The 23,657-nt window shown below is 41.7% G+C and overlaps 1 protein-coding gene across 6 annotated transcripts; it reads right to left on the bottom strand.

Moving 5' to 3' along the window:
- Nucleotides 1-728: 728 nt before the first annotated feature.
- ANKRD49 (ankyrin repeat domain 49) lies at nt 729-23,604 on the bottom strand. 6 transcript variants are annotated; one of them, XR_014069328.1, is made up of 6 exons: nt 23,553-23,604; nt 11,233-11,583; nt 10,152-10,551; nt 5,915-5,991; nt 3,538-3,642; nt 729-1,775 (listed from the first exon to the last, which is right to left on the bottom strand). XR_014069328.1 is itself a non-coding variant. In XM_081543866.1 (5 exons), exons 2-4 carry the CDS (start codon nt 11,485-11,487, stop codon nt 5,939-5,941), a joined length of 708 nt encoding a protein of 235 aa, XP_081399992.1. In that variant the 5' UTR covers nt 11,488-11,583; nt 23,553-23,604; the 3' UTR covers nt 729-1,780; nt 5,915-5,938. The 6 variants fall into 6 exon arrangements, 5 of the variants coding, with proteins under 5 accessions (XP_081399992.1, XP_081399993.1, XP_081399991.1 ...); XM_081543866.1 differs by lacking the exon at nt 3,538-3,642 and having other exon boundaries at nt 729-1,780; XM_081543865.1 differs by lacking the exon at nt 3,538-3,642 and having other exon boundaries at nt 1,097-2,077.
- Nucleotides 23,605-23,657: the final 53 nt, after the last annotated feature.

Here is a 23,657-nt window from a genome sequence, read left to right as displayed (position 1 = left end):
CACACTCTTGCTTTCACACGATAAGAGCAGACTTCTTGCTAGCAGAGCCCAATTGCCAGTTTGACACCTAGCATGTTTCCTTGCAGTATCTCAGCACTGAAAATATACACTTGAGTCAAACAACCTTGGATGACCGAAGTGGAGTGACCTGGTTGTTCTCTGTGTGTTGAGTTGAAATAACCATACAATAACATGAACCTAGGTGTTCTAGCAGATGAGTTCTTGGGAAGGAGATCTGAGCACCATGCTTCAGCCAGAAAATTCACGTGCTGTGTCAGGAACTGATTGTAGTGAAGAAAGAATCAGCACCCAGAGTGTTCTCCCAGGTGGAGTTGAGAGTGAAACAGTCTAGCCTGCCAGGCTCCTCTGTCCATGGGATTCTCCAGGCAAGAATACTGGAGTGGGTAGATATTCCTTTCTCCAGCGTATCTTCCTTCCCTAGGGAATAAAACTGGGGTCTCCTGCATTATAGGCAGATGCTTTACCAGCTGAGCTACCAGGGAAGCCCTTTCTCCTAATAATAGTACATTTTTATATCCTCAAACACTACTGTAAATTGACTACATAAAAATAATCTTAAAGAAAATGGAAAAGAAAGAAAACTGAATTTTTGTTATGATTATTTGATAAACTAACTGGTGATATCGGGATATTAACACTCATATGTGAAAAGTGGTAATGTTGGAACAAAGTTTTCTGTAAACAGTTCAAAGAAAATAAACTCAATGTGCACCAAAGGATATCTTCTTTAATCAACTTTGCAAATACAAAGATCAAGGTGGTAGAATCACAAAGACATGCTTGAAACTTATCTCCATCTCTCACTAACTGCATGACAATTTACTTAACCTCCATTAGCCCACTTCCCTGTATATACAACGGCATCTTATCTCCGAGAGTTATTGTGAGGCTCACATGAGGTAATGCATGTGAGCACCTACAGCACAGCCTGCACCCAGTCAACAGTTATTATCACAGTGGCTCAGTGTAGCACATCTGGATATATAAAAACTTTCATAAAGAAGACCATGTGAGATTATTCTACTTGTGCATCACATTAAAAATGATTAGGGAAGGCTGATAAACAGACGCAAAATTTTTTTCTTTTTTTACATTATGACTTTAATACATTTTATCTTGGGATTCATTTTTAAAGCAAAAGTCATCTCTGTTGGTTTGCAACCTCGAGTTTCCTGGGTGAAACCTAAGATTGGCTCCCACACAGGCAGGATGAGGAGAGACCGAAGAAAACAGCAGACCACTCCAGCTTGATAGATGGCAAGGTTAATAAGTAAGGGAGCTTACATAGCAAGATTGTCTAGGGTGACTGCATGATGAGTTGATCTCCCCTCCTGCCCTCCAGAATCTTAAAAATTTGCATAGAGGCCTCAACTGGGTTCAGTCATGTACTGAGTTCAAGGAAGTCCCAACAACACATTGCTCTCCCAAGGTCACACCCTTGAAAGGGTTCCCATGGTGGAAACAGTAGGAAGAACATACATTCCAAGGACAGTGGAGGGGGTGAGGAGCCTCCATTGCCTGGGTCAGTCCACATGCTCTTAATGACCTTTGCTGAAAGGTCTCCAACAATCGCCAGAATAAATTATACCATATTATTTCTCTTTTTAATAACTAAGGGTTCTCAAATGGCAATGACATTACGAGATTATCTTCTATTTCTGCAGTTGTTGACACTTGGAAGATGCCAACTCTCTCTCCATTTCCTTCTTCTCTACAGAAGTGGTTGGCTCTTCTTACCCCATTTCTTCTAAAATCTTTTCTAAAGAAAAAACTGTGCATCAATTTCATTGCACTTTGTCCAGCAGTGCAATAAAAATTTTACATTTATAATTGTACAACCTATTAAAAATCAGGATTTATTATTTCCCTTGATACCAGAAGTCAGACTTTTTCTAAATTCTCTAGAATTTCTCATCTGACTTAAGGGATAAATTTCCTAGAGGCAAGAGACTTCCCTGGTCATCCAGTGGTTGAGACTGTGTTTCCTTCCACTGCTGGGGCTGTGGGTTTGATCCTTGGTGAGGGAACTGAGATCCCACATGCTGGGCAGTGAGGCCTTCCCCAAAGAAAGAAAAAAAAGTAAAGGATGAAAAAGAAAAAGAAAGTAAAGGGTAGAAAAAGAAAGAAAAGGTAAAAAAACAAGTTTCCTAGAGACCAAACCTGTGAACAGGAGTGTTTTTCTGACGTATGAAACTCAGTATCGAAGAGTTCTTTTTCTAACTGTATATTTTAGCCCAATTTTTGAATATGTTTGAATGATCTCAACAAAATACCAAAGATTTTAAGCAGAATCAACGATTATATAATTTTTGAGTGTTCACTGATGAATATTTGGAATGACTAGCAAAATATAAGAAAAACGTGCATTTTAAATAAAATTTACTTGAATGATAACAAAACAACTCTGTGGCTAGCCAAATTCTGAAATCTCCTGCCTTAAGGACTTCTGATGACATAGAGCAAGAAACACTTGGCAATGTCTGCAGACAGTTTTGGGGGTCACAGCTGGGTGGCGGGGTGGGAGGTATATCCAGCAAGTAGAGGCCAGGAATGCTGATAAACATCACTAATACACAGGATGCCCCTATGTATTATCTGAATACACAGAATACACAGAATTTGAATACACAGAATTATTCAGCCCCAATGTCAACAGAGTGAAGAACCATGACACATGATTACCTTTCTATATGGGCTCCAAAATCTCATTGTTCAAGGTGCAGACTAAAATCAAAAGCATGGATGAAAGGATCCATCTTAATACCCAATTTTCTTCCTTTTGATTCTTCTTGAAAGCCATGCATATCTTCAAATAACAAATATGCAAAGAACAGAGAAGCAAATCTGAACTCTAGTGCTTTTTCTAGTATGTGTCATGAAGGACTATTTCTTGCTCCTAGATTTGGTCCCTTCAATCAGGATACATCTTCTTCATGAGTTATTACATTTGGGTTTAGAAAAACCTGAGAGACACCTGATGTTTTTTAATATAGGCAGGCCCACATTCTCATTTGTTTTTTATTGCTAAAAATTGCCTTGTTTAAGACAGCTGTGTCTGAAAAAGGAATACCAGTGACCACTCAGGAGTCAGTGCTTATGAACTCATATTAATTCTCCAGTGATGTCCTCCTAACTTCCAAGCACTGTCTAGCAGAGACAAAATGCTGAACGTGTTGTAATAGAAAGGGAAGCAAGAAAACAAATTAGGTGGTAGTTTGCTTTTAGATTGCATAAGCTATTTCTTTCATTAAACACATTTTCGGGCTTACAAATTTCTGCTTCTCTGAGATTCAGTGGCAGATGGGGCTATGTCATTCAATTCATGGTGAGGACTATTAGATGTTCCTGAGGCTTGATTGAATAATTAAAGTGATAAACCAAATATGAGTGCTTTTATTCCATTTGCTCAGCATTAATAAGACCCATCATGAAAAGAAGAGGTGGCAAGAATACACAGAAGAACTATACAAAAAAGTTCTTCACAACCCAGATAATCATGATGGTGTGATCACTCACCTAGAGCCAGACATCCTGGAATGTGAAGTCAAGTGGCCCTTATGAAGCATCACTACGAACAAAGCTAGTGGAGGTGATGGAATTCCAGTTGAGCTATTTCAAATCCTGAAAGATGATGATGTGAAAGTGCTGCACTCAATATGCCAGCAAATTTGGAAAACTCAGCAGCGGCCACAGGACTGGAAACGGTCAGTTTTCATTCTAATCCCAGAGAAGGGAAGGGAAGTCGCTCAGTCGTGTCCGACTCTTTGCGACCCCGTGGACTGTAGCCTACCAGGCTCCTCTGTCCATGGGATTCTCCAGGCAAGAATACTGGAGTGGTTTGCCATTTCCTTCTCCAGGGGATCTTCCCGACCCAGGGATCGAACCCAGGTCTCCCGCATTGGAGGCAGACGCTTTAACCTCTGAGCCACCAGGGAAGTCCTAATCCCAGAGAAAGGCAATGCCAAAGAATGCTCAAACTACCACACAATTACACTCATCTCACATGCTAGTAAAGTAATGCTTAAAATTCTCCAAGCCAGGCTTCAGCAATATGTGAACCGTGAACTTCCAGATGTTCAAGCTGGTTTTAGAAAAAGCAGAGGAACCAGAGATTTAATTGCCAACATCTGACCAGAAAAACATCTATTTCTGCTTTATTGACTATGCCAAAACCTTTGACTGTGTTCATCACAATAAACTGTGGAAAATTCTGAAAGAGATGGGAATACCAGACCACCTGACATGCCTCTTGAGAAACCTGCATGCAGGTCAGGAAGTAACAGTTAGAACTGGACATGGAACAACACACTGGTTCCAAATAGGAAAAGGAGTACGTCAAGGCTGTATATTATCACCATGCTTATTTAACTTATATGCAGAGTACATCATGAGAAACACTGGGCTGGAAGAAGCATAAGCTGGAATCAAGATTGCTGGGAGAAATATCAATAACCTCAGATATGTGGATGACACCACCCTTATGGCAGAAAGTGAAGAAGAATTGAAGAGACTCTTGATGAAAGTGAAAGAGGAGAGTGAAAAAGTTGGCTTAAAGCTCAACATTCAGAAAACTAAGATCATGGCATCTGGTCCCATCAGTTCATGGGAAATAGATGGGGAAACAGTGGAAACAGTGTCAGAGATTACTTTTCTGGGCTCCAAAATCACTGCAGATGGTGATTGCAGCCATGAAATTAAAAGATGCTTACTCCTTGGAAGGAAAGTTATGACCAACCTAGACAGCATATTGAAAAGCAGAGACATTACTTTGTCAACAAAGGTCCGTCTAGTCAAGGCTATGGTTTTTCCAGTGGTCATGTATGGATGTGAGAGTTGGACTATAAAGAAGGCTGAGCGCAGAAGAATTGATGTTTTTGAACTGTGGTGTTGAAGACTCTTGAGAGTCCCTTGGACTGCAAGGAGATCTAATCAGTCCATCCTAAAGGAAATCACTCCTGAACATTCATCGGAAGGACTGATGCTGAAGCAGAAACTCCAATACTTTGGCCACCTGATACAAAGAGCTGACTCATTTGAAAAGACCCTGCTGCTGGGTAAATTGAAGGCAGGAGGAGAAGGGGACGACAGAGGATGAGATGGTTCGATGGCATCACCGACTCTATGGACATGGGTTTGGGTGTACTCCGGGAGCTGGTGATGGACAGGGAGGCCTGGCGTGCTGTGGTTCAGGGGGTCACAAAGAGTTGGACATGACTGAGCGACTGAACTGAACTGAACTGAAAAGGGAAAATGGCATCAATTTAGAATCACTCATTTGGTAATTACCAAAAAGTTCCACACATGGAATGAGCAGTAAAGTATTCTGAGTTTCAAGGCGCTGGGTCCACAATGTAAACGGATTTTCTCTTAGAATCTCATTTCCTTCAAATCCCTGTAATTAGCTGTAATTAGCTAGGTAATACCGAGTTGACCTTTAAACACAAGGACTGGGGTGCTGACTCTCTGCATAACCGAAAATTGAATTAGCTGCTGAAATTCTTTTGCCTTTTCTTGTTCCTTGAAGTTTTTCTTCTGTTGGAGACCTTGACAGCTGGTAAGGGCCTTTGAAGATGGGAAGGCATTTTTCCTAGGAGTGAAGGTGTTTGGATTCTTGAAAGAAACTCTTTGTTGCATATCCTACTAAAGTCATGAGAAAGAACTATAGGAATATCAAGGGAGAACTTTGGGATCTTCAAGGATCCAAATACCTAAAATAGAAAGGGCATTTCTGCTTGAAATGTTGGGGAAAGGAAATACCTTATCTATATTACATCTCATTTATTTGCCACAAAACTGTAACACGCTGGTACTATCTGCATACTACATGTGAGAAAATAGGTCATTTGCCAAAAGGCGCACATAGGTGGCAATCATGATTTGGACACAGATTTACCTGGCTCAAAATTTCCTGCTCCTCCTATTTGCCTTCTGCTTTGCCTCCAGGGAAAGTTTCAGGCATCTTGACCTGTGCTGAACAAAGTAGCCACTAGTCAAATGGGGCTCATCTGAATTAAGATGTGCCATAAAATACACTAGAAGCAATGACAGATATTTTCTTGGGCAGAGGATGAGATGATTAGATAGCCTCACTGACTCAGTGGACATGAATTTAGGCAAACTCAGGGAGATAGTGGAGGACAGAGGAGCCTGGAATGCTGTGTAGTCCATGGGATCACAAAAAGTCAGACATGACTTACTGACTGAACAACAACATAAAATACACATTGCATTTTGAAGATGTACTATAAAAAAAGTAAAATATCTCAATAATTTAAAAATATTTGTATCATACTGGAATGAATGCTTTGGATGTATCAGGTTAGATGATGTGGATTATTAAAATTAATTTCACCCATTTGTGTTTTAATGCAAAAAAAACTTAGAAAAAAATTTTTGTTTAGAAAAAAAAACTTAAAATTACCTATGTGGCTCACATTATATTTCTATGTAGTAGCACTGATTTTGATCATTTCTACTTAGGTTCCTAGAAGTGAAATTATAGGATTTCAAAGGGAAATTTTTAGGAATTTAAAACATGAATATGCTACACTCAATCCTTCTTAGTTTACTGTCTTCTGAACTTAATAAACATGGATCTTTAATTCCCTCTAGAGAAAGCACTGTCTTACACAAGTTGAATGGTCATCCTACAAACCTACAGAGGGACTAGAGCATCCTATGGTAACTAATGAAGTAAGCCATTATCAATGATTTTTTGATCATGTTTGGTACCTCCCTGAATCAAAGCAGTGCTGTAAATTCCTTGAGTCATTTCAGGTAGGGTGAAGATGGCACATGTTTTCTTCAGGAATGGAGAACTGATGCAATTTCATTTTGGTATGGGACATAAGTCTTAGACCAAGTTTTACTTCTCTGAGCCTCTTTTTTTTTTTGCCCCCCTCTGGGCCTCTTTTGATCATGGTCTTCTAGCATAGTGGTAAATGCAATAATAGATGCCAGAGAATAGACACAAATGGATGCTTTCACATCCATAGTATAAAAATGCTAAATCCTTTCACTGTTGTAAGTTGTGAGCCAGAACAAATGTTTGGGCCCTGGAGAAGCACAGTTAAGATTTATAAAGGCAAAGTCAACTAATTTCACTGTGGGTCACTGCCCCTTGAACAATGACAAAGTCACCTCTTCCTCAAGCACATAGTTAAACAGTTAAGCCTTGTTATGCAAAACAGATTTTATTTTTTAAAAAGTCCTTGAGATAAACTCTGTAAGACTAGTGAAAATTTTGTTTGCAAATGGATTTATTTAGTCTTCTTAAAGGCAACTGGTAAACACAGGTGATACAGAGTTGACCCTTAAACACAAGGATTGGGGTGCCAACCCTCTGCATAACCGAAAATTGAACTTTCTCATTGGAACTGTATCTGTGGTTCTGCATCCCCAGATTTAACCAAATGCACAGGTTGTGTGCATGTAGGCATGAGTGCTCAATCGTGCCCAACTCTTTGCCACCCCAGGCACTGTAGCCCACCAGGCTCCTCTGTTCGTGGAATTTTCCAGGTAAGAATACTGGAGTGGTTGCCATTTCCTTCTCCAGCACGGGTTGTGTAGTACTGCTTATACATGGACCTGCACGATACAAATGTGTGTGCAAGGGTCCACTGAGTAGTGAAAAGCATGATTAGCACACATCTTCTGGGGACTGAGGAGTCAGAAAATACTAAGGAGAGTATCAAATCACTTTGTTGGGACTTCTGGAGGTCCCCTGGTTAAGACTGTGTGCTTCCAATGTGAGAGGTGTGGGCTGGATCCCTGATTGGGGAACCAAAGCCTGCAGGTCATGAAGCACGGCCAAAAAGAAAAAAAAAAAAAATCACTTTGTTATATACCTGAAATATATAATATTTTATGTCAAGTATACTTCAGTTAAAAAAGAAAAAATAATAAAAAATGAAATTAAAAAACCACCAAGGAAGGTATAAAGGAAGCAAGTAATACAAATTCCACCCTCAGGGATGGAAGGGATTTCTCTAATATGTAGAAATTTGCTCCCTAGGATTGGTTGAGTGATTGAAGACTGAAAAAAAGGGAGAAGTCACATCTCATTTTCTTAGAAATAAAGCAGCTCCTTTGGAGTCATACTCATAGGGAAAGCTTACATATATAAAATCACAAATGCAACTCATTCCCAAGTAAGAAAGGAGCCATAGGCTCTGCGACTTTCAAGTAATCAAGTAGCCTCCTTTAGCAGTCTAATGGGGTAGCTGGGGTATTATTCTACTGTCATTTCTTTTTTTCTTTTTTTTTCTACTGTCATTTCTATCAGCTATACCTTGTCATTTGGTATCACTACATTAGGTCAGATTAAACAGAAATCAACCTCTCACTTTCTGCCAAAACCTTTATATCAAAGGTATTGATACTCTGAAATAGAGCTATCTCCTAGCCAGAGATCACAAAATAACCAAAGCTCTCTTAAGTCTTCAAAACACTGCCACAATGATTCAGTTCATATGTCATCTTTAACTTTTCTGAGATGATCCAATCTTGTTTTAACCTAAAAACTGCCACATATGTTTGATTAAATAACGTTGTTACTTAGTTTAAGGTAACTGGGTCACATGGGCTGGGTCAAAAGAAACAAATACCTTGGTGGACATTTAAAAAATATAATCATAGAGGGAATTCCCTGGTGGTCTAGTGGTTAGGACTCTGAGCTTTCACTGCCAAGGATGCAGGATCAATCCCTGGTTGGGGAACTAAGATCCTGCAAGCCTCACAACACAGCCAAAGAGAAGAAAATAAAATAAAAAACTGTATATATGTTTATACACACACACACACACATACATACATATAACCAAAGAAAAGGCCCATTAGTTCAGCTCCCTTTCCCCAGTGTGTTAGTTCTGGTGCTGAGAAGTTGAGAGATAACTCTTTTGTTTTAGTCACAGAAGGGCAAAGGAACAGGAAGCTGCTGCTGGAGAGATGGACAGTCAAACCTAAACAAATGTATGCTGGATAGATAAATACGTTATGAATCCAAGGAAGATACACACAGGTATAAGAATTATTCATGCTTTTTCTTGGTTGTTTAAAATCTTTATTTTTTTTAGAATATTTATACTTATGCTTTTGTTGTTATCTACAACGTGGCTTTTAAAAAACGCCTGAGCCACTTTGTGGTTCTTGCCCCAGTATAATCATCTTAGAATTCGTTTTCCCTTGTCGCTTTGACTTTGTGTGGCTTCTGTAAAATGAGGATCCTGGTAAAGAACCCTTCCTGTGAACCTGGGAGATGAGACGAGCAGGGCCCGGCTCAGCAGGACCAGATAGGTAAAACTAGCCGTATGGCAAATACGCTATGATCACCTGGACCAAGGTACAGTTGTGCGCATGTCTTAAGGGTCGTGCTGACTCACCAGGAGAATAAGGATTATGTAGGTTGACCAGGGTGAGGTAGGAGGGTCCACAGGATTGTGTGGATTGTGGAAGGAGAGGCAGTATATAACATTCGTAGATTAAACATCTATGGTTCCATTAATAAGAGACAAAGATCTAAGTTTCTCAATTTTTTTTAAACTTATGAAGATTCAAGTCACTAATATATTCACTCTTATGGTTTACAGTGAAAGCAAATGGCTATGGTGATGCAGAGAAGACAGATGAACTGCACCAGTATATTTAAGATTTTTAAATGAAATTCTGAGTTACCTGACCTTATAAAAATACATGTTGATATACTAAATACTCCACAAAGCTCTAGGATGGGGGATATTGTAAATGTAAAAATACATTTCTCTTGGATCAGCACCAAAAATATCATTAGTTTTCTGTACAACCTCTGACAAGTTTTTCAATATAGGCAAGTTAAAATGATTTGGTAAAAATCACAAACGCCATGGAGATCATTAAAGATAAATCCAAACAACTTTCAAATATATTTTGACATCAAGGTCAGCCAATTCACTTGGAGGGATAGTATCGTGAGTACCATTGAATTACTGTCCTAAGACTTTTGATGTCAACTTTGTACAATGGGGACATTTCACATCTCACACAAAGCAGGCACTCGGACTTAGAAACTCAAGAAAATTATTAGAACCGTTATTAAGACTGAGGTGAACAATTTGTGCAGCCTTCCACAATTTCAAAGAGGTAGTAATAGATACCGGTCCTCCTGGCGATGTCAAATGCCGTTTCCTCCAGGCTGTTCTTCAGACCTGGCTTGATGTAGCGGTTCATCAGGAGGAGCTCCAGGGTGTCTTTGCTGTCTCTGTTCCCAGCGGCAAGGTGTAGGGGGGTCAGGAGGCCTTTCGTTTGGGCGTTGATATCTGCATCATGCTGCAGCAAGAAAGAAGCTACTCTGGCATTATTCCACTTACAGGCACTGTGCAGGGGTGTCCAGCCATCCACAGTCACCGCGTGGACATCTGCTCCGTGTGCAATCAGCTCCCGGACCATGTCTAAGTGCCCACTGTAGGCTGCTCGGTGGAGCGGTGTGTACTTGTCTTCATCTCGAGCGTTCACGTGGGTAGCCCTTTCTGAAAGCAGTCGCCGCACTGTGGTCAGCTGAGAAGAAAACAGGAGATCTTTCACAAACTCAAGATGAAACAAAACAGTAAATAAAGAACATGAAACGGTCTAGTGTTTAATTAAGTTACATGAAAACTTCCTTGTTAGTAGATGACTATAAAACAGACGTTAAGATTTCTTTTGGGGAGGAGGACAACTGATTTGAACAATGAACAAGTCAGTGTTAACGGTAAATCATTTTGGTCTCTTTTCCCTCATAAACTTGATTTTATGAACGTGATTCTCTGAAAAGCAATCCATACGTTTACTCCCGGTCCAGTTAAGGCTTACTGCACTAAAGCTACAGTTAGATGAACAATATAGGCTACAATCATGTTTGATATGTTATGTTTCATCTGTGAAGAAAACATAATAATGAAACATTATGTTCTGATCTTTCAGTAGTAGGATTATCACACCAATATGCATGGTGTACAAAACTTTAAAACATAAACTTTTATCAGTAGAATACAATGCTAACAAGGAAATCTAGAGATTAAGAAGCTCAATTATTTCTAACTAAAACAACCTCAGACACCCGTTTTCAGGAAGTGATTTTTTTTTTTCTGTTTGGTCTGAGGACAAAGCAAGCTTCAGGGACAGGTCCTCTGGCTTCCAATCTAGTAGTTTTTCTACTAAATTAAGGTTTCTTTTTTAACTGTTCTTTTTTTTTTTTACCCGATTTTTTTCAGCAGCCCAAAGAAGCAATTTGCTTGGATCCTTTTCCATTTTTTTTTCTTGCAGCTGATACCACTCTTCAGTATTTTCATCTTGCTCCTCATCTTCATCAGAATTCCCTACCCAGAGACTCTGGGTACCAGTGGGAATAAGGTGTCCATGTGTTTCCAACAGTTCAAGTTGGTTGAAGTGTTCAGAAAAGTCCAAGGAGTTCTCTGGGTCTGTTTTTTCATCATTTACTTTCTCTTTTTCCATTTTCACTACTATTTTAAATATAAATCATTTCCAACACCAGGATATAAACAATCTCTCCAGAGATGATTATGTCTGCTTTATTTTATTCATCAAGATCTGAAAACACAAACACAAAAATTAGGAGCAAACCAGTAATTGAGGCTTTATCAACAGCATAAATAAGTCTTGCAAACATACACAAATATACTCTGTCTAAACTTTTTGGTGTTTATTAATACCCTTTACATTCATCAAATATCAGAGCTGACAGATTTCAGTTATCTTTATTTTTGTCTTAATATGCATTTTTTATTGTTTTCTTCTACTAAGTCAGTAGCTATAACTCTATTTATTTTGAATCTATTGGTTCGGATACTATGTTGTATTGTACTAACAGTTGGTCAATGCTTGAAGCTTTTAAATTATAACTAATACAATAAAGAAGAGAACATTCACCATTTTTATAAACTAGACACACAGATGTAATAGAAGAGAAGCAAAAACTTTTAGCTCCTAAAAACTACTTCCAAAAATCAGAGATTCTTAGAGTTGGAATAGTCCCCAGAGGACACATGTCCCAATCTCTCATCAATGCAGACATCTTTACCATGACAACTATAATAATCATCCTCTTTCTACTCGAACAATTTCTGGCTTAGGAAAATTCACAGCTTTAAAAAGTAGTCCTATTCACTGAGAGACAACTATTGTTCTTAACTGGGTTCTTGTGAAACAGAATTTTGGCTGTCACTCACTCCTTCATTCAACGAAGATGAAAAAAACCCTGGCATGTGCAGTCTCTCGGTGTTACGTGCTTGTGCTTAGTGGCTCATTCAAACCCAACTCTGTGCGATCCTCCAAACAGTAGCCTGCCAGGCTCCTCTGCCTAAGGGATTTCCCAGGCTGGAAATCCCTGGAGTGGGGTGCCATTTCTTTCTCCAGGGGATCTTCCCAACCCAGGGATCAAACCCGCTTCTCTTTTGTCTCCTACATTTGCAGGCAGGTTCTTTACCACTGCAGCACTTGGGAAGCCTGCCAATCTCTAGGTACTGGGATTCAATGTGAACAAGATTAATGTCTTTACCTCATGAAGTTTACCATCTAGTCAGGAAGACTGGCAAAAACAGCATTAAGTACTATGATAACACTGTATCCAGATACAATGAACACACAGGAGGACCATAATTAACCCAGTCTTATGGGATTACTGAGGGCCTCCCTGGTGGCTCAGTGGTAAAGAATTTGTCTGCCAATGCAGGAGACATAGGTTCAGTCCCTGGGTTGGGAAGATGCCCAGGAGAAGGAAATAGCAACACACTGCAGTATTCTTTGGAGAAGGAAATGGCAACCCACTCCAGTACTCTTGCCTGGAGAATCCCAGGGAAGGGGGAGCCGGGTGGGCGGCTGTCTCTGGGGTCGCACAGAGTCGGACACAACTGAAGCGACTTAGCAGCAGCAGCAGCAGCAGCAGTATTCTTGCCTGGGAAATCCCATGGACAGAGAAGCCTGGTGGGCTACAGTCCATGGGTTTGCAGAGTTAGACACGACTTAGTGACTAAAATACCACCGCCAAGGGATTACAGAAGGAAATGACATTTATTCTGCTAGATTGTCATAATAACTTTTTAAAATTAGTTTATTTTCTATTTTTTAACTTTACAATATTGTATTTGTTTTGCCATACATTGACATGAATCCACCACGGGTGTACATGTTTTGCCCTTCCAGAGCCCCCCTTCCACCTCCCTCCCCACCCCATCCCTCCGGGTCATCCCGGTGCACCAGCCCCGAGCACCCTGTATCATGTGTTGAAACTGGATTGGAGATTCGTTTCACATATGATAATTTTCATGCTTCAATGCCATTCTCCCATAGCATCCCGCCCTCACTCTCTCCCATAGAGTCCATAATACTGTTCTATTTATCTGTGTCTCTTTTGATGTCTTGCATACAGGGTTATCTTTCAGTTCAGTTCAGTTCAGTCGCTCAGTCGTGTCCGACTCTCTGCGACCCCATGAATTGCAGCACGCCAGGCCTCTCTGTCCATCACCAACTCCCGGAGTTTACCCAAACCCATGTTCATCGAGTCGGTGATGCCATCCAACCATCTCATCCTCTGTCGTCCCCTTCTCCTCCCGCCCCCAATCCTACCCAGCATTAGGGTCTTTTCCAATGAGTCAACCCTTCGCATGAGGTGGCCAAAGTATTGGAGCTTCAGCTTCAACATCAGACCTTCCAATGAACACCCAGGATTGATCTCTTTTAGGATGGATTGATTGGATCTCCTTGCAGTCCAAGAAACTCTCAAGAGTCTTCTCCAACACCACAGTTCAAAAGCATCAATTCTGCGGCGCTCAGCTTTCTTCACCGTCCAACTCTCACATCCATACATGACCACTGGAAAAACCATAGCCTTGACTAGACGGACTTTTGTTGGCAAAGTAATGTCTCTGCTTTTAAACATGCTATCTAGGTTGGCCATAACCTTCCTTCCAAGTAGTAAGCGTCTTTTAATTTCATGGCTGCAGTCACAATCAGCAGTGATTCTGGAGCCCAAAAAAGTAAAGACTGACACTGTTTCCACTGTTTCCCCATCTATTTCCCACGGAGTGATGGGACCAGATGCCATGATCTTAGTTTTCTGAACGTTGAGCTTTAAGCCAACTTTTTCACTCTCCTCCTTCACCTTCATCAAGAGGCTCTTTAGTTCTTCTTCACTTTCTGCCATAAGAGTGGTGTCATACACATATCTGAGGTTATTGATATTTCTACCGGCAATCTTGATTCCAGCTTGTGTTTCTTCCAGCCCAGCGTTTCTCATGATGTACTCTGCATATAAGTTAAATAAGCAGGGTGACAATATACAGCCTTGACGTACTCCTTTTCCTATTTGGAACCAGTGTGTTGTTCCATGTCCAGTTCTAACTGTTGCTTCCTGACCTGCATACAGGTTTCTCAAGAGACAGGTTAGATGGTCTGGTATTCCCATCTCTTTCAGAATTTTCCACAGTTTATTGTGATCCACACAGTCAAAGGCTTTGGCATAGTCAATAAAGCAGAAATAGATGTTTTTCTGGAACTCTCTTGCTTTTTCGATGATCCAGCGGATGTTGGCAATTTGATCTCTGGTTCCTCTGCCTTTTCTAAAACCAGCTTGAACATCTGGAAGTTCACGGTTCACACATTGCTGAAGCCTGGCTTGGAGAATTTTGAGCATTACTTTACTAGCATGTGAGATGAGTGCAATTGTGCGGTAGTTTGAGCATTCTTTGGCATTGCCTTTCTTTGGGATTGGAATGAAGACTGACCTCTTCCAGTCCTGTGGCCACTGCTGAGTTTTCCAAATTTGCTGGCATATCGAGTGCAGCACTTTCACAGCATCACCTTTGAGGATTTGAAATAGCTCAACTGGAATTCCATCACCTCCACTAGCTTTGTTCGTAGTGATGCTTTCTAAGGCCCACTTGACTCCACATTCCAGGATGTCTGGCTCTAGGTGAGTGATCACACCATCGTGATTATCTGGGTCGTGAAGATCTTTTCTGTACAGTTCTTCTGTGTATTCTTGCCACCTCTTCTTAATATCTTCTGCTTCTGTTAGGTCCATACCATTTCTGTCCTTTATCGAGCCTATCTTTGCGTGAAATGTTCCCTTGGTATCTCTAATTTTCTTGAAGAGGTCTCTAGTCTTTCCCAATCTGTTGTTTTCCTCTATTTGTTTGCACTGATCGCTGAGGAAGGCTTTCTTATCTCTCCTTGCTATTCTTTGGAACTCTGCATTCAGATGAGAATATCTTTCCTTTTCTCCTTTGCTTTTCGCTTCTCTTCTCTTCCCAGCTATCTGTAAGGCCTCCTCAGACAGCCATTTTGCTTTTTTGCATTTCTTTTCCATGGGGATTTTCTTGATCCCTGTCTCCTGTACAATGTCACGAACCTCTGTCCATAGTTCATCAGGCATTCTGTCTGTCAGGTCTAGTCCCTTAAATCTATTTGTCACTTCCACTGTATACTCATAAGGGATTTGATCTAGGTCATACCTGAATGGTCTAGTGGTTTTCCCTACTTTCTTCAATTTAAGTCTGAATTTGGCAATAAGCAGTTCATGATCTGAGCCACAGTCTGCTCCCGGTCTTGTTTTTGCTGACTGTATAGAGCTTCTCCATCTTTGGCTGCAAAGAATATAATCAATCTGATTTCGGTGTTGACCATCTGGTGATGTCCACGTGTAGAGTCTTCTCTTGTGTTGTTGGAACAGGGTGTTTGCTATGACCAGTGCGTTCTCGTGGCAAAACTCTATTAGCCTTTGCCCTGCTTCATTCTGTACTCCAAGGCCAAACCTGCCTGTTACGCCAGGTGTTTCTTGACTTCCTACTTTTGCATTCCAGTCCCCTATAATGAAAAGGACATCTTTTTTGGGTGTTAGTTCTAGAAGGTCTTGTAGGTCTTCATAGAATCGTTCAACTTCAGCTTCTTCGGCGTTACTGGTCGGGGCATAGACTTGGATTACCGTGATATTGAATGGTTTGCCTTGAAAGCGAACAGAGATCATTCTGTCGTTTTTGAGATTGCATCCAAGTACTGCATTTCGGACTCTTTTGTTGACCATGATGGCTACTCCATTTCTTCTAAGGGATTCTTGCCCACAGTAGTAGATATAATGGTCATCTGAGTTAAATTCACCCATTCCAGTCCATCTTAGTTCGCTGATTCCTAGAATGTCAACGTTCACTCTTGCCATCTCCTGTTTGACCACTTCCAGTTTGCCTTGATTCATGGACCTAACATTCCAGGTTCCTATGCAATATTGCTCTTTACAGCATTGGACTTTGCGTCTATCACCAGTCACATCCACAGTTGGGTATCGTTTTTGCTTTGGCTCCATCCCATCATTCTTTCTGGAGTTATTTCTCCACTGATCTCCATTAGCATATTGGGCACCTACTGACCTGGGGAGTTCATCTTTCAGTGTCCTATCCTTTTGCCTTTTCATACTGTTCATGGGGTTCTCAAGGCAAGAATACTGAAGTGGTTTGCCATGCCCTTCTCCAGTGGACCACAATCTGTCAGACCTCTCCACCATGACCCATCCGTCTTGGGTGGCCCCACACGGCATGGCTTAGTTTCATTGAGATAGACAAGGCTGTGGTCCGTGTGATCAGATTAGCTAGTTTTCTGTAGTTTTAGTTTTAGTGTGTCTGCCCTCTGATGCCCTCTCGCAACACTTACCGTCTTACTTGGATTTCTCTTACCTTGGGCCTTGGGTAATTCCTCTTGCCGCTGCCACCGCTGCCGCCGGCCCCAGCCCCCGGCCTGGCCTAGCCCCTCTCGATTGCCGCCCCCAGCCCTCGGCCCCCAGTCCCCGGCCCGGCCTAGGCCCTGTCAGCCGCTGCCCCCAGCCTCCGGCCCCCGGCCCAGCCTAGGCCCTCTCGGTTGCCACCCCCAGCTCCCGGCCCCCGGCCTGGCCTAGCGCCTGTTGGCCGCCGCCCCCAGCTCCCGGGCCCCGGCCCGCCCTAGCCCCTGTCGGCCGCCGCCCCCAGCCCCCGGCCCCCGGCCCGGCCTAGGCCGTCGGCCGCCGCCCCTGGCCCCCGGCCCAGCCTAGCCCCTCTCGGCCACCGCCCCCGGCCCCCGGGCCCCGAAGCGAGGCGGCTGCGACGGCTCAGCAGCTCGGGTTACCTTTACCGATTGACTAAACACCACATATATGTGTTAGTATACTGTATTGGTGTTTTTCTTTTTGGCTTACTTCACTCTGTATAATAGGCTCCAGTTTCATCCACCTCATTAGAACTGATTCGAATGTATTCTTTTTAATGGCTGAGTAATATTCAGTTGTGTATATGTACCACAGCTTCCTTATCCATTCATCTGCTGATGGGCATCTAGGCTGCTTCCATGTCCTGGCTATTATAAACAGTGCTGCTGTGAACATTGGGGTACACGTGTCTCTTTCAATTCTGGTTTCCTCAGTGTGTATGCCCAGCAGTGGGATTGCTGGGTCATATGCCATAATAATTTATAAACAATATCAGCTTAAAGAGTTATGCAGGGGAGTGGTCCTAAGATGGCGGAGGAATATGACAGGGAGACCATTTTCTTCTCCACAAATTCATCAAAAGATCATTTGAGTGCTGAGCAACCTTCACAAAACAACTTCGGAATGCTAGCGGAGGACACCAGGCACCCAAAAAGTCAGCCCATTCTCTTCAAGGAGGGAGGACAAAATATAAAAGACAAAAAGAGTGACAAAAGAGTTAGGGATGGAGACCTGCCCTGGGGATGGAGTTGTGAAAGAAGAGAAGTTTCCAAAGAGCAGGAAACCCTCTCACCAGCAGGTCTGTGGGGAGTTTTAGAATCTCAGAGGGCAACATAACCAGGAGGAAAAAAAACAAAACCCACAGAATATGCGCCTAACCACAACTGCCAGCGGAGAAGTGGCCCAGAAGCTGACATTCACCACCGGGGCCTGGACAGGGAGGCACGGGCTGCATACTTAGGGTAAGGACTGGACGGGGCCTGAATGCCCTGAGGACAATCTGAGAGAGCTAACCTGAGATAGTAGCCCAAACTGTGGGATCTCTGGAGAGGAAAAAAAAAAAATAGAACCTTCCCGCAAAAGGCTCTAACTCGAAGCCTCGCCCGCTCACAGAACAAAGGACTGAGCAAACAGCAAAGGTGAGCTAGCCTTTGTACCTGTGTACAAGCCCCTCCTTGCCCGGAGGCAGAGAGGCAGGCGGGTGACAGCCAGAGCCGGAAGGCAAGGGGCTGCCCCAATCTCGGTCCCAGAGACAGCTGCTGCTGCTGCTGTTGCTGCTAAGTCGCTTCAGTCGTGTCTGACTCTGTGCGACCCCATAGACGGCTGCCCACCAGGCTACCCCGTCCCTGGGATTCTCCAGGCAAGAACAATCGAGTGGGTTGCCATTTCCTTCTCCAACGCACAAAAGTGAAAGGTGAAAGTGAAGTTGCTCAGTCGTGTCCGACTCTTTGCGTCCTCCACCAAACTGTGAGCAGGCCCCCGGTTGCTAGCCACATCTTCCTGGGATCCTGGATGGTTGACATCTGCAAGGAGGGTCACAGCCTGAGATCAGCTTCCCAGAGGAGACACACGGCATCCCAGGGATGCAGGGATTCTTCAATATTTGCAAATCACTCAATGTGATACACCACATTAACAAATTGAAGGATAAAAATCATATGATTATCTCAACAGATGCAAAGAAAGCCTTTGACAAAATTCAACACCCATTTATGATAAAGACTCTCCAGAAAACAGGCATAGAAGGAACATACCTCAACATAATAAAAGCCATATATGATCAACCCACAGCAAACATTATCCTCAATGGCGAAATATTGAAAGCATTTCTCCTAAAGTAAGGAACAAGACAAGGGTGCCAACTCTCACCACTACTATTCAACATAGTTTTGGAAGTTTTAGCCACAGTAATCAGAGCAGAAAAAGAAATAAAAGGAATCCAGATTGGAAAAGAAGAAGTAAAACTCTCACTGTTTGCAGATGACATGATACTCTACATAGAAAACCCTAAAGACACCACCAGAAAACTACTAGAGCTAATCAATGAATATAGTAAAGTTGCAGGATATAAAATTAACATACAGAAATCCCTTGCATTCCTATACACTAACAGTGAGAAAGAGAAAGAGAAATTAAGGAAACAATCCCATTCACCATTGTGACAAAAAGAATAAAATACTTATGAATAAATCTACCTAAAGAAACAATAGACCTATATATAGAAAACTATAAAACCCCAATGAAAGAAATCAAAGATGACACAAATAGATGGAGAAATATATCATGTTCATGGATCAGAAGAATCAATATGGTGAAAATGAGTATAGTACCCAAAGCAATCTATAGATTCAATGCAATCCCTGTCAAGCCACCAACAATATTTTTCACAGAACTAGAACAAATAATTTGACAATTTGTATGGAAATGCAAAAATCCTCGAACAGCCAAAGCAATCTTGAGAAAGAAGAACGGAACTGGAGGAATCAACCTGTCTAATTTCAGACTCTACTACAAAGCCACAGTCATCAAGACAGTATGGTACTGGTACAAAGACAGAAATATAGATCAATGGCACAAAATAGAAAACCCAGATATACATCCACACACCAATAGACACTTATCTTTGACAAAGTATGCAAAAACCTACAATGGAGAGAAGACAATCTCTTTAGTAAGTGGTGCTGGGAAAACTGGTCAACCACATGTAAAAGAATGAAACTAGAACACTTTCTAACACCATAAAAAAAATTAACTCAAAATGGATTAAAGATCTAAATGTAAGACCAGAAACTATAAAACTACTAGAGGAAAACATAGGCAAAACACTCTCCGACATAAATCACAGCAAGATCCTCTAAGACCCACCACCCAGAGTAATGGAAATAAAAGCAAAAATAAACAAATGGGACCTAATTAAACTTAAAAGCTTTTGTACAACGAAGGAAACTATAAGCAAGGTGAAAAGACAGCCTTCAGAGTTGGAGAAAATAATAGTAAAAGAAACAACTGACAAAGAATTAATCTCAAAAATATACAAATAGCTCATGCAACTCAATACCAGAAAAATAAACGACACAATCAAAAAACTGGGCCAAAGAACTAAACAGACATTTATCCAAAGAAGACATACAGGTGGCTAAGAAACACATGGAAAAATGCTCAACATCACTCATTATCAGAGAAATGCAAATCAAAACCACAATGAGGTACCACTTCACGCTGGTCAGAATGGCTGCTATCCAAAAGTCTACAAATAATAAATGCTGCAGAGGGTGTGGAGAAAAGAGAACCCTCTTACACTGTTGATGGGAATGTAAACTAGTACAGCCACTATGGAGAACAGTGTGGAGATTCCTTAAAAAACTGGGAATAGAACTGCCATATGACCCAGCAATCCCACTGCTGGGCATACACACCGAGGAAACCAGAACTGAAAGAGACATGTGTACCCCAATGTTCATTGCAGCACTGTTCACAATAGCTAGGACAGGGAAGCAACCCAGATGTCCATAGGCAGACGAATGGATAAGAAAGCTGTGGTACATACCCAATGGAATATTACTCAGCTGTTAAAAAGAACGCATTTGAATCAGTTCTAATGAGGCTGATGAGACTGGAGCCTATTACACAGAGTGAAGTAACTCAGAAAGAAAAACACCAATACAGTATATTAACGCATATATATGGAATTTATAAAGATGGCAACGATGACCCTATATGCGAGACAGCAAGAGACACAGATATAAAGAACAGAGTTTTGGACTCTGTGGGAGAAGGTGAGGGTGGGATGATTTGAGAGAATAGCATTGAAACATGTATATTACCATATGTGAAATAGAAGACCAGTCTAAGTTCGATGCATGAAACAGGGCACTCAAAGCCAGTGTACTGGGACAACCCAAAGGGATGGGATGGGGAGGGAGGTGAGGGGGGGGTTCAGGATGGGGGAACACATGTACACCCATGGCTGATTCATGTCAATTTATGGCAAAAACCACCACAATATTGTAAAGTGATTAGCCTCCAATTAAAATAAATTAATTAATTTAAAAAAAGTTGTACAGTGTATCAAATTTTAACCAATTAAATGAGTATAATATTTAAAAATATTTCTCAGCTTCCTAATTATATTTGTTGAAATCTTTTTAGCCATTCAAGACTCTTCCCAGAAGTTGCCTCTCTCTTAAGTCTTTCTTTCGCCTGCATATTAGATCTCTCTCTAGTATCTCCTGTTTCTTGGTGATACATACTGTCTTATTCATCACTAATTTTATTCTTGTTTTAGCCTCTAAAAGATTTTTTAGCTTAAGGATAGGGACTGTATTTAACTTACATTTATGTCCGACTTATATACAGCAAGCATTAAAAAACATTTGCAGAATAACATGATTAAAGTGCTATCACTTGATTTTGCTTGGGACGGACTCTGAGAAATCTTAGTTACTCATACTCCTACGATACAGATTTCTTTCTACCTAATTTTCATGAGTTTTAATTGAATGAATCCTAATGCATCATTAGATTTTAATACTAGTGCCAAGAGCATTAAAGCCAAGTTTAAATCTATCACACATGACCAATACCTTCTCTGGACCTGTTACTTTGTTGCACAATGAAGGGTTAGTTGCTGAGTCATGGCTGACTCTTTGTGACCCCATGGACTGTAGCCTGCAAGAGACCTCTGTCCATGGAATTTTCCAGGCAAGAATATTGGAATGGGTTGCCATTCCCTTCTCCAGGGGATCTTCCCGACGCTGGGATAGAACCCGGGTCTCCTGCATTGTAGGCAGATTCTTTACCATGAGTCACCAGGGAAGACCCTATGCACAATGAAAGTACTGTACTAAAGAGTTTTCAAAGACTGTTCAGTTTTTCAGATCAATCAAGAGACCCTATCAAAAAGGTTTTTATATTCTAATATTTTCACTTTTTACTCAAACTATTCTCTGAAGCTTACAATGCAATATACATCTATTCATTAAACCCTTAATAAATACCAGTAAATAATGTAAAGTTCACATATTCATTACAGCAACCATAGTAACATTATTGGGGCTCCCCTGGTGGCTCAGCAGTAAAGAATCCACCTGCAATGAAGGAGACTCAGGAGAGGTGGGCTCGATCCCTGGGTCAGGATCTCCTGGAGGAGGGCATGGCAATCCACTCCAGTATTCTTGCAGAAAGAATCTTATAGATTGAGGAGCCTGGCAAGCCCCAGTCACAAGAGTCAAACACGACTGAAGCTTCTGAGAGTGTAGGTACAGCACAGTAAGTTTAGAGCACAGTATGATATATATGCCCCTCCTCTCCTTTTTATAAAAACTTTCTAAAATTTGAATTTCCTGTTTCAGGTAAAATAAATTACATAAAAAAACTTCTTAATTAATTTAATTTAAAAAGTCAACCTCTGGTACATCTCCCTGATTCAAGGTTTAAACAGTCGATCAAGATTCCTACTTGATGATATTGCAAGAGGAGGAACTAGGCTATGTTTTTTAGAGACAGGTGGAGCTATAAGCCCCATTACACAAGCCAAGGCGCTGAGGTTTAGTAAGGTTAAAACAACTTTCAATGGAACTAAAGGCCCGGATTTTCTAATTCAAAAGTTTCACATTATTATTGAAGAGGGAATTCATAGGGCCTGGACTCCATCTTAGGCTTGTTCATGCTGATCACGCTTGGCCACCTCTCTAATGGACTCCAAATTCTGTGCTTAGTGCCTATGGAAATGACAATAAAAGGATAAGACCCCCCTCTGGACAGGGGAAACTTGAAGATCGTATCCAGGTTACTCATCGCCTAAGAGAAAACATACACTAATCACCCCTGTCTCCAGACAGGCCATAAATTTTTCTGTACCTATCGGAGTGTAACCTTGGGCTTATTCATTATTGGCCAATTGTTTAACTGTTTGAACACATAACACATGAATGATGGGATTGTTGTGATTGTATTTACCCTTCCTTTGTTTATGTAAGTCTCAAGGAATTTGGGGTGGTGAGTTCGGACACCCGTACACATGCGGTATAAAAGATTTTCACAAATTCTGGTCGGAGTCCTTGGCTAAGAGAAGACTCTGCTTTGGGCCGGCCGGTGTAATAAACTGCATTCCACTACCTGCATTGTCCTTCTGAGTGAGTTCGTTTCCCAAAACACGTGGCTGCAACATTATTATTATTTTTTTAATGCAGTCAGCACAAAGCAATACAGGTGTGCTGAACCTGGGGTCCACGGACACAATAAGGAGACGCAGGGAAAGGCCTGTAAACTAGAGGCCGAATGTTCACTCTCTGAGGAGGGCAGTGAGAGACAAGGCCACCAGTCCCGACCCTCCGGCATTGGCCGGTCACTTCGCAGGCCCAGGAGGCGCGTCTACGGCCTTCCAAACCGCTAAGCGAGAGGAAACCGCTCCAGCCCTACCGAAGACCTACATCGCGGAAGGGTTTGCAGAGCTCACCAGGGGTCCACAGGGGCCCGCCCCTTTAGGTTCAGAAGCTCAAAGGTGGCGCCAAGCGACCAGGAAGTGTGACCCCTACGAGAAAGAGCTACCCACCTCAGAGACGGAAAAATCGCCGCCGGGAACCTCGCTTCCGGGTTTCGTCTCCTCGGCTACTCAGGATTGGCTCCTCCATGAGGGCGGGGCCTCGCTTCAACTTTT

This window comes from Giraffa tippelskirchi, chromosome 11 (assembly GCF_054371585.1).
Source record: "Giraffa tippelskirchi isolate mGirTip1 chromosome 11, T2T-mGirTip1v1.2.pri, whole genome shotgun sequence".
Lineage (NCBI taxonomy): Eukaryota > Metazoa > Chordata > Mammalia > Artiodactyla > Giraffidae > Giraffa > Giraffa tippelskirchi.
Note: the sequence above shows the minus strand (reverse complement) of the source record. Positions and strands in the feature narration are given on the sequence as shown.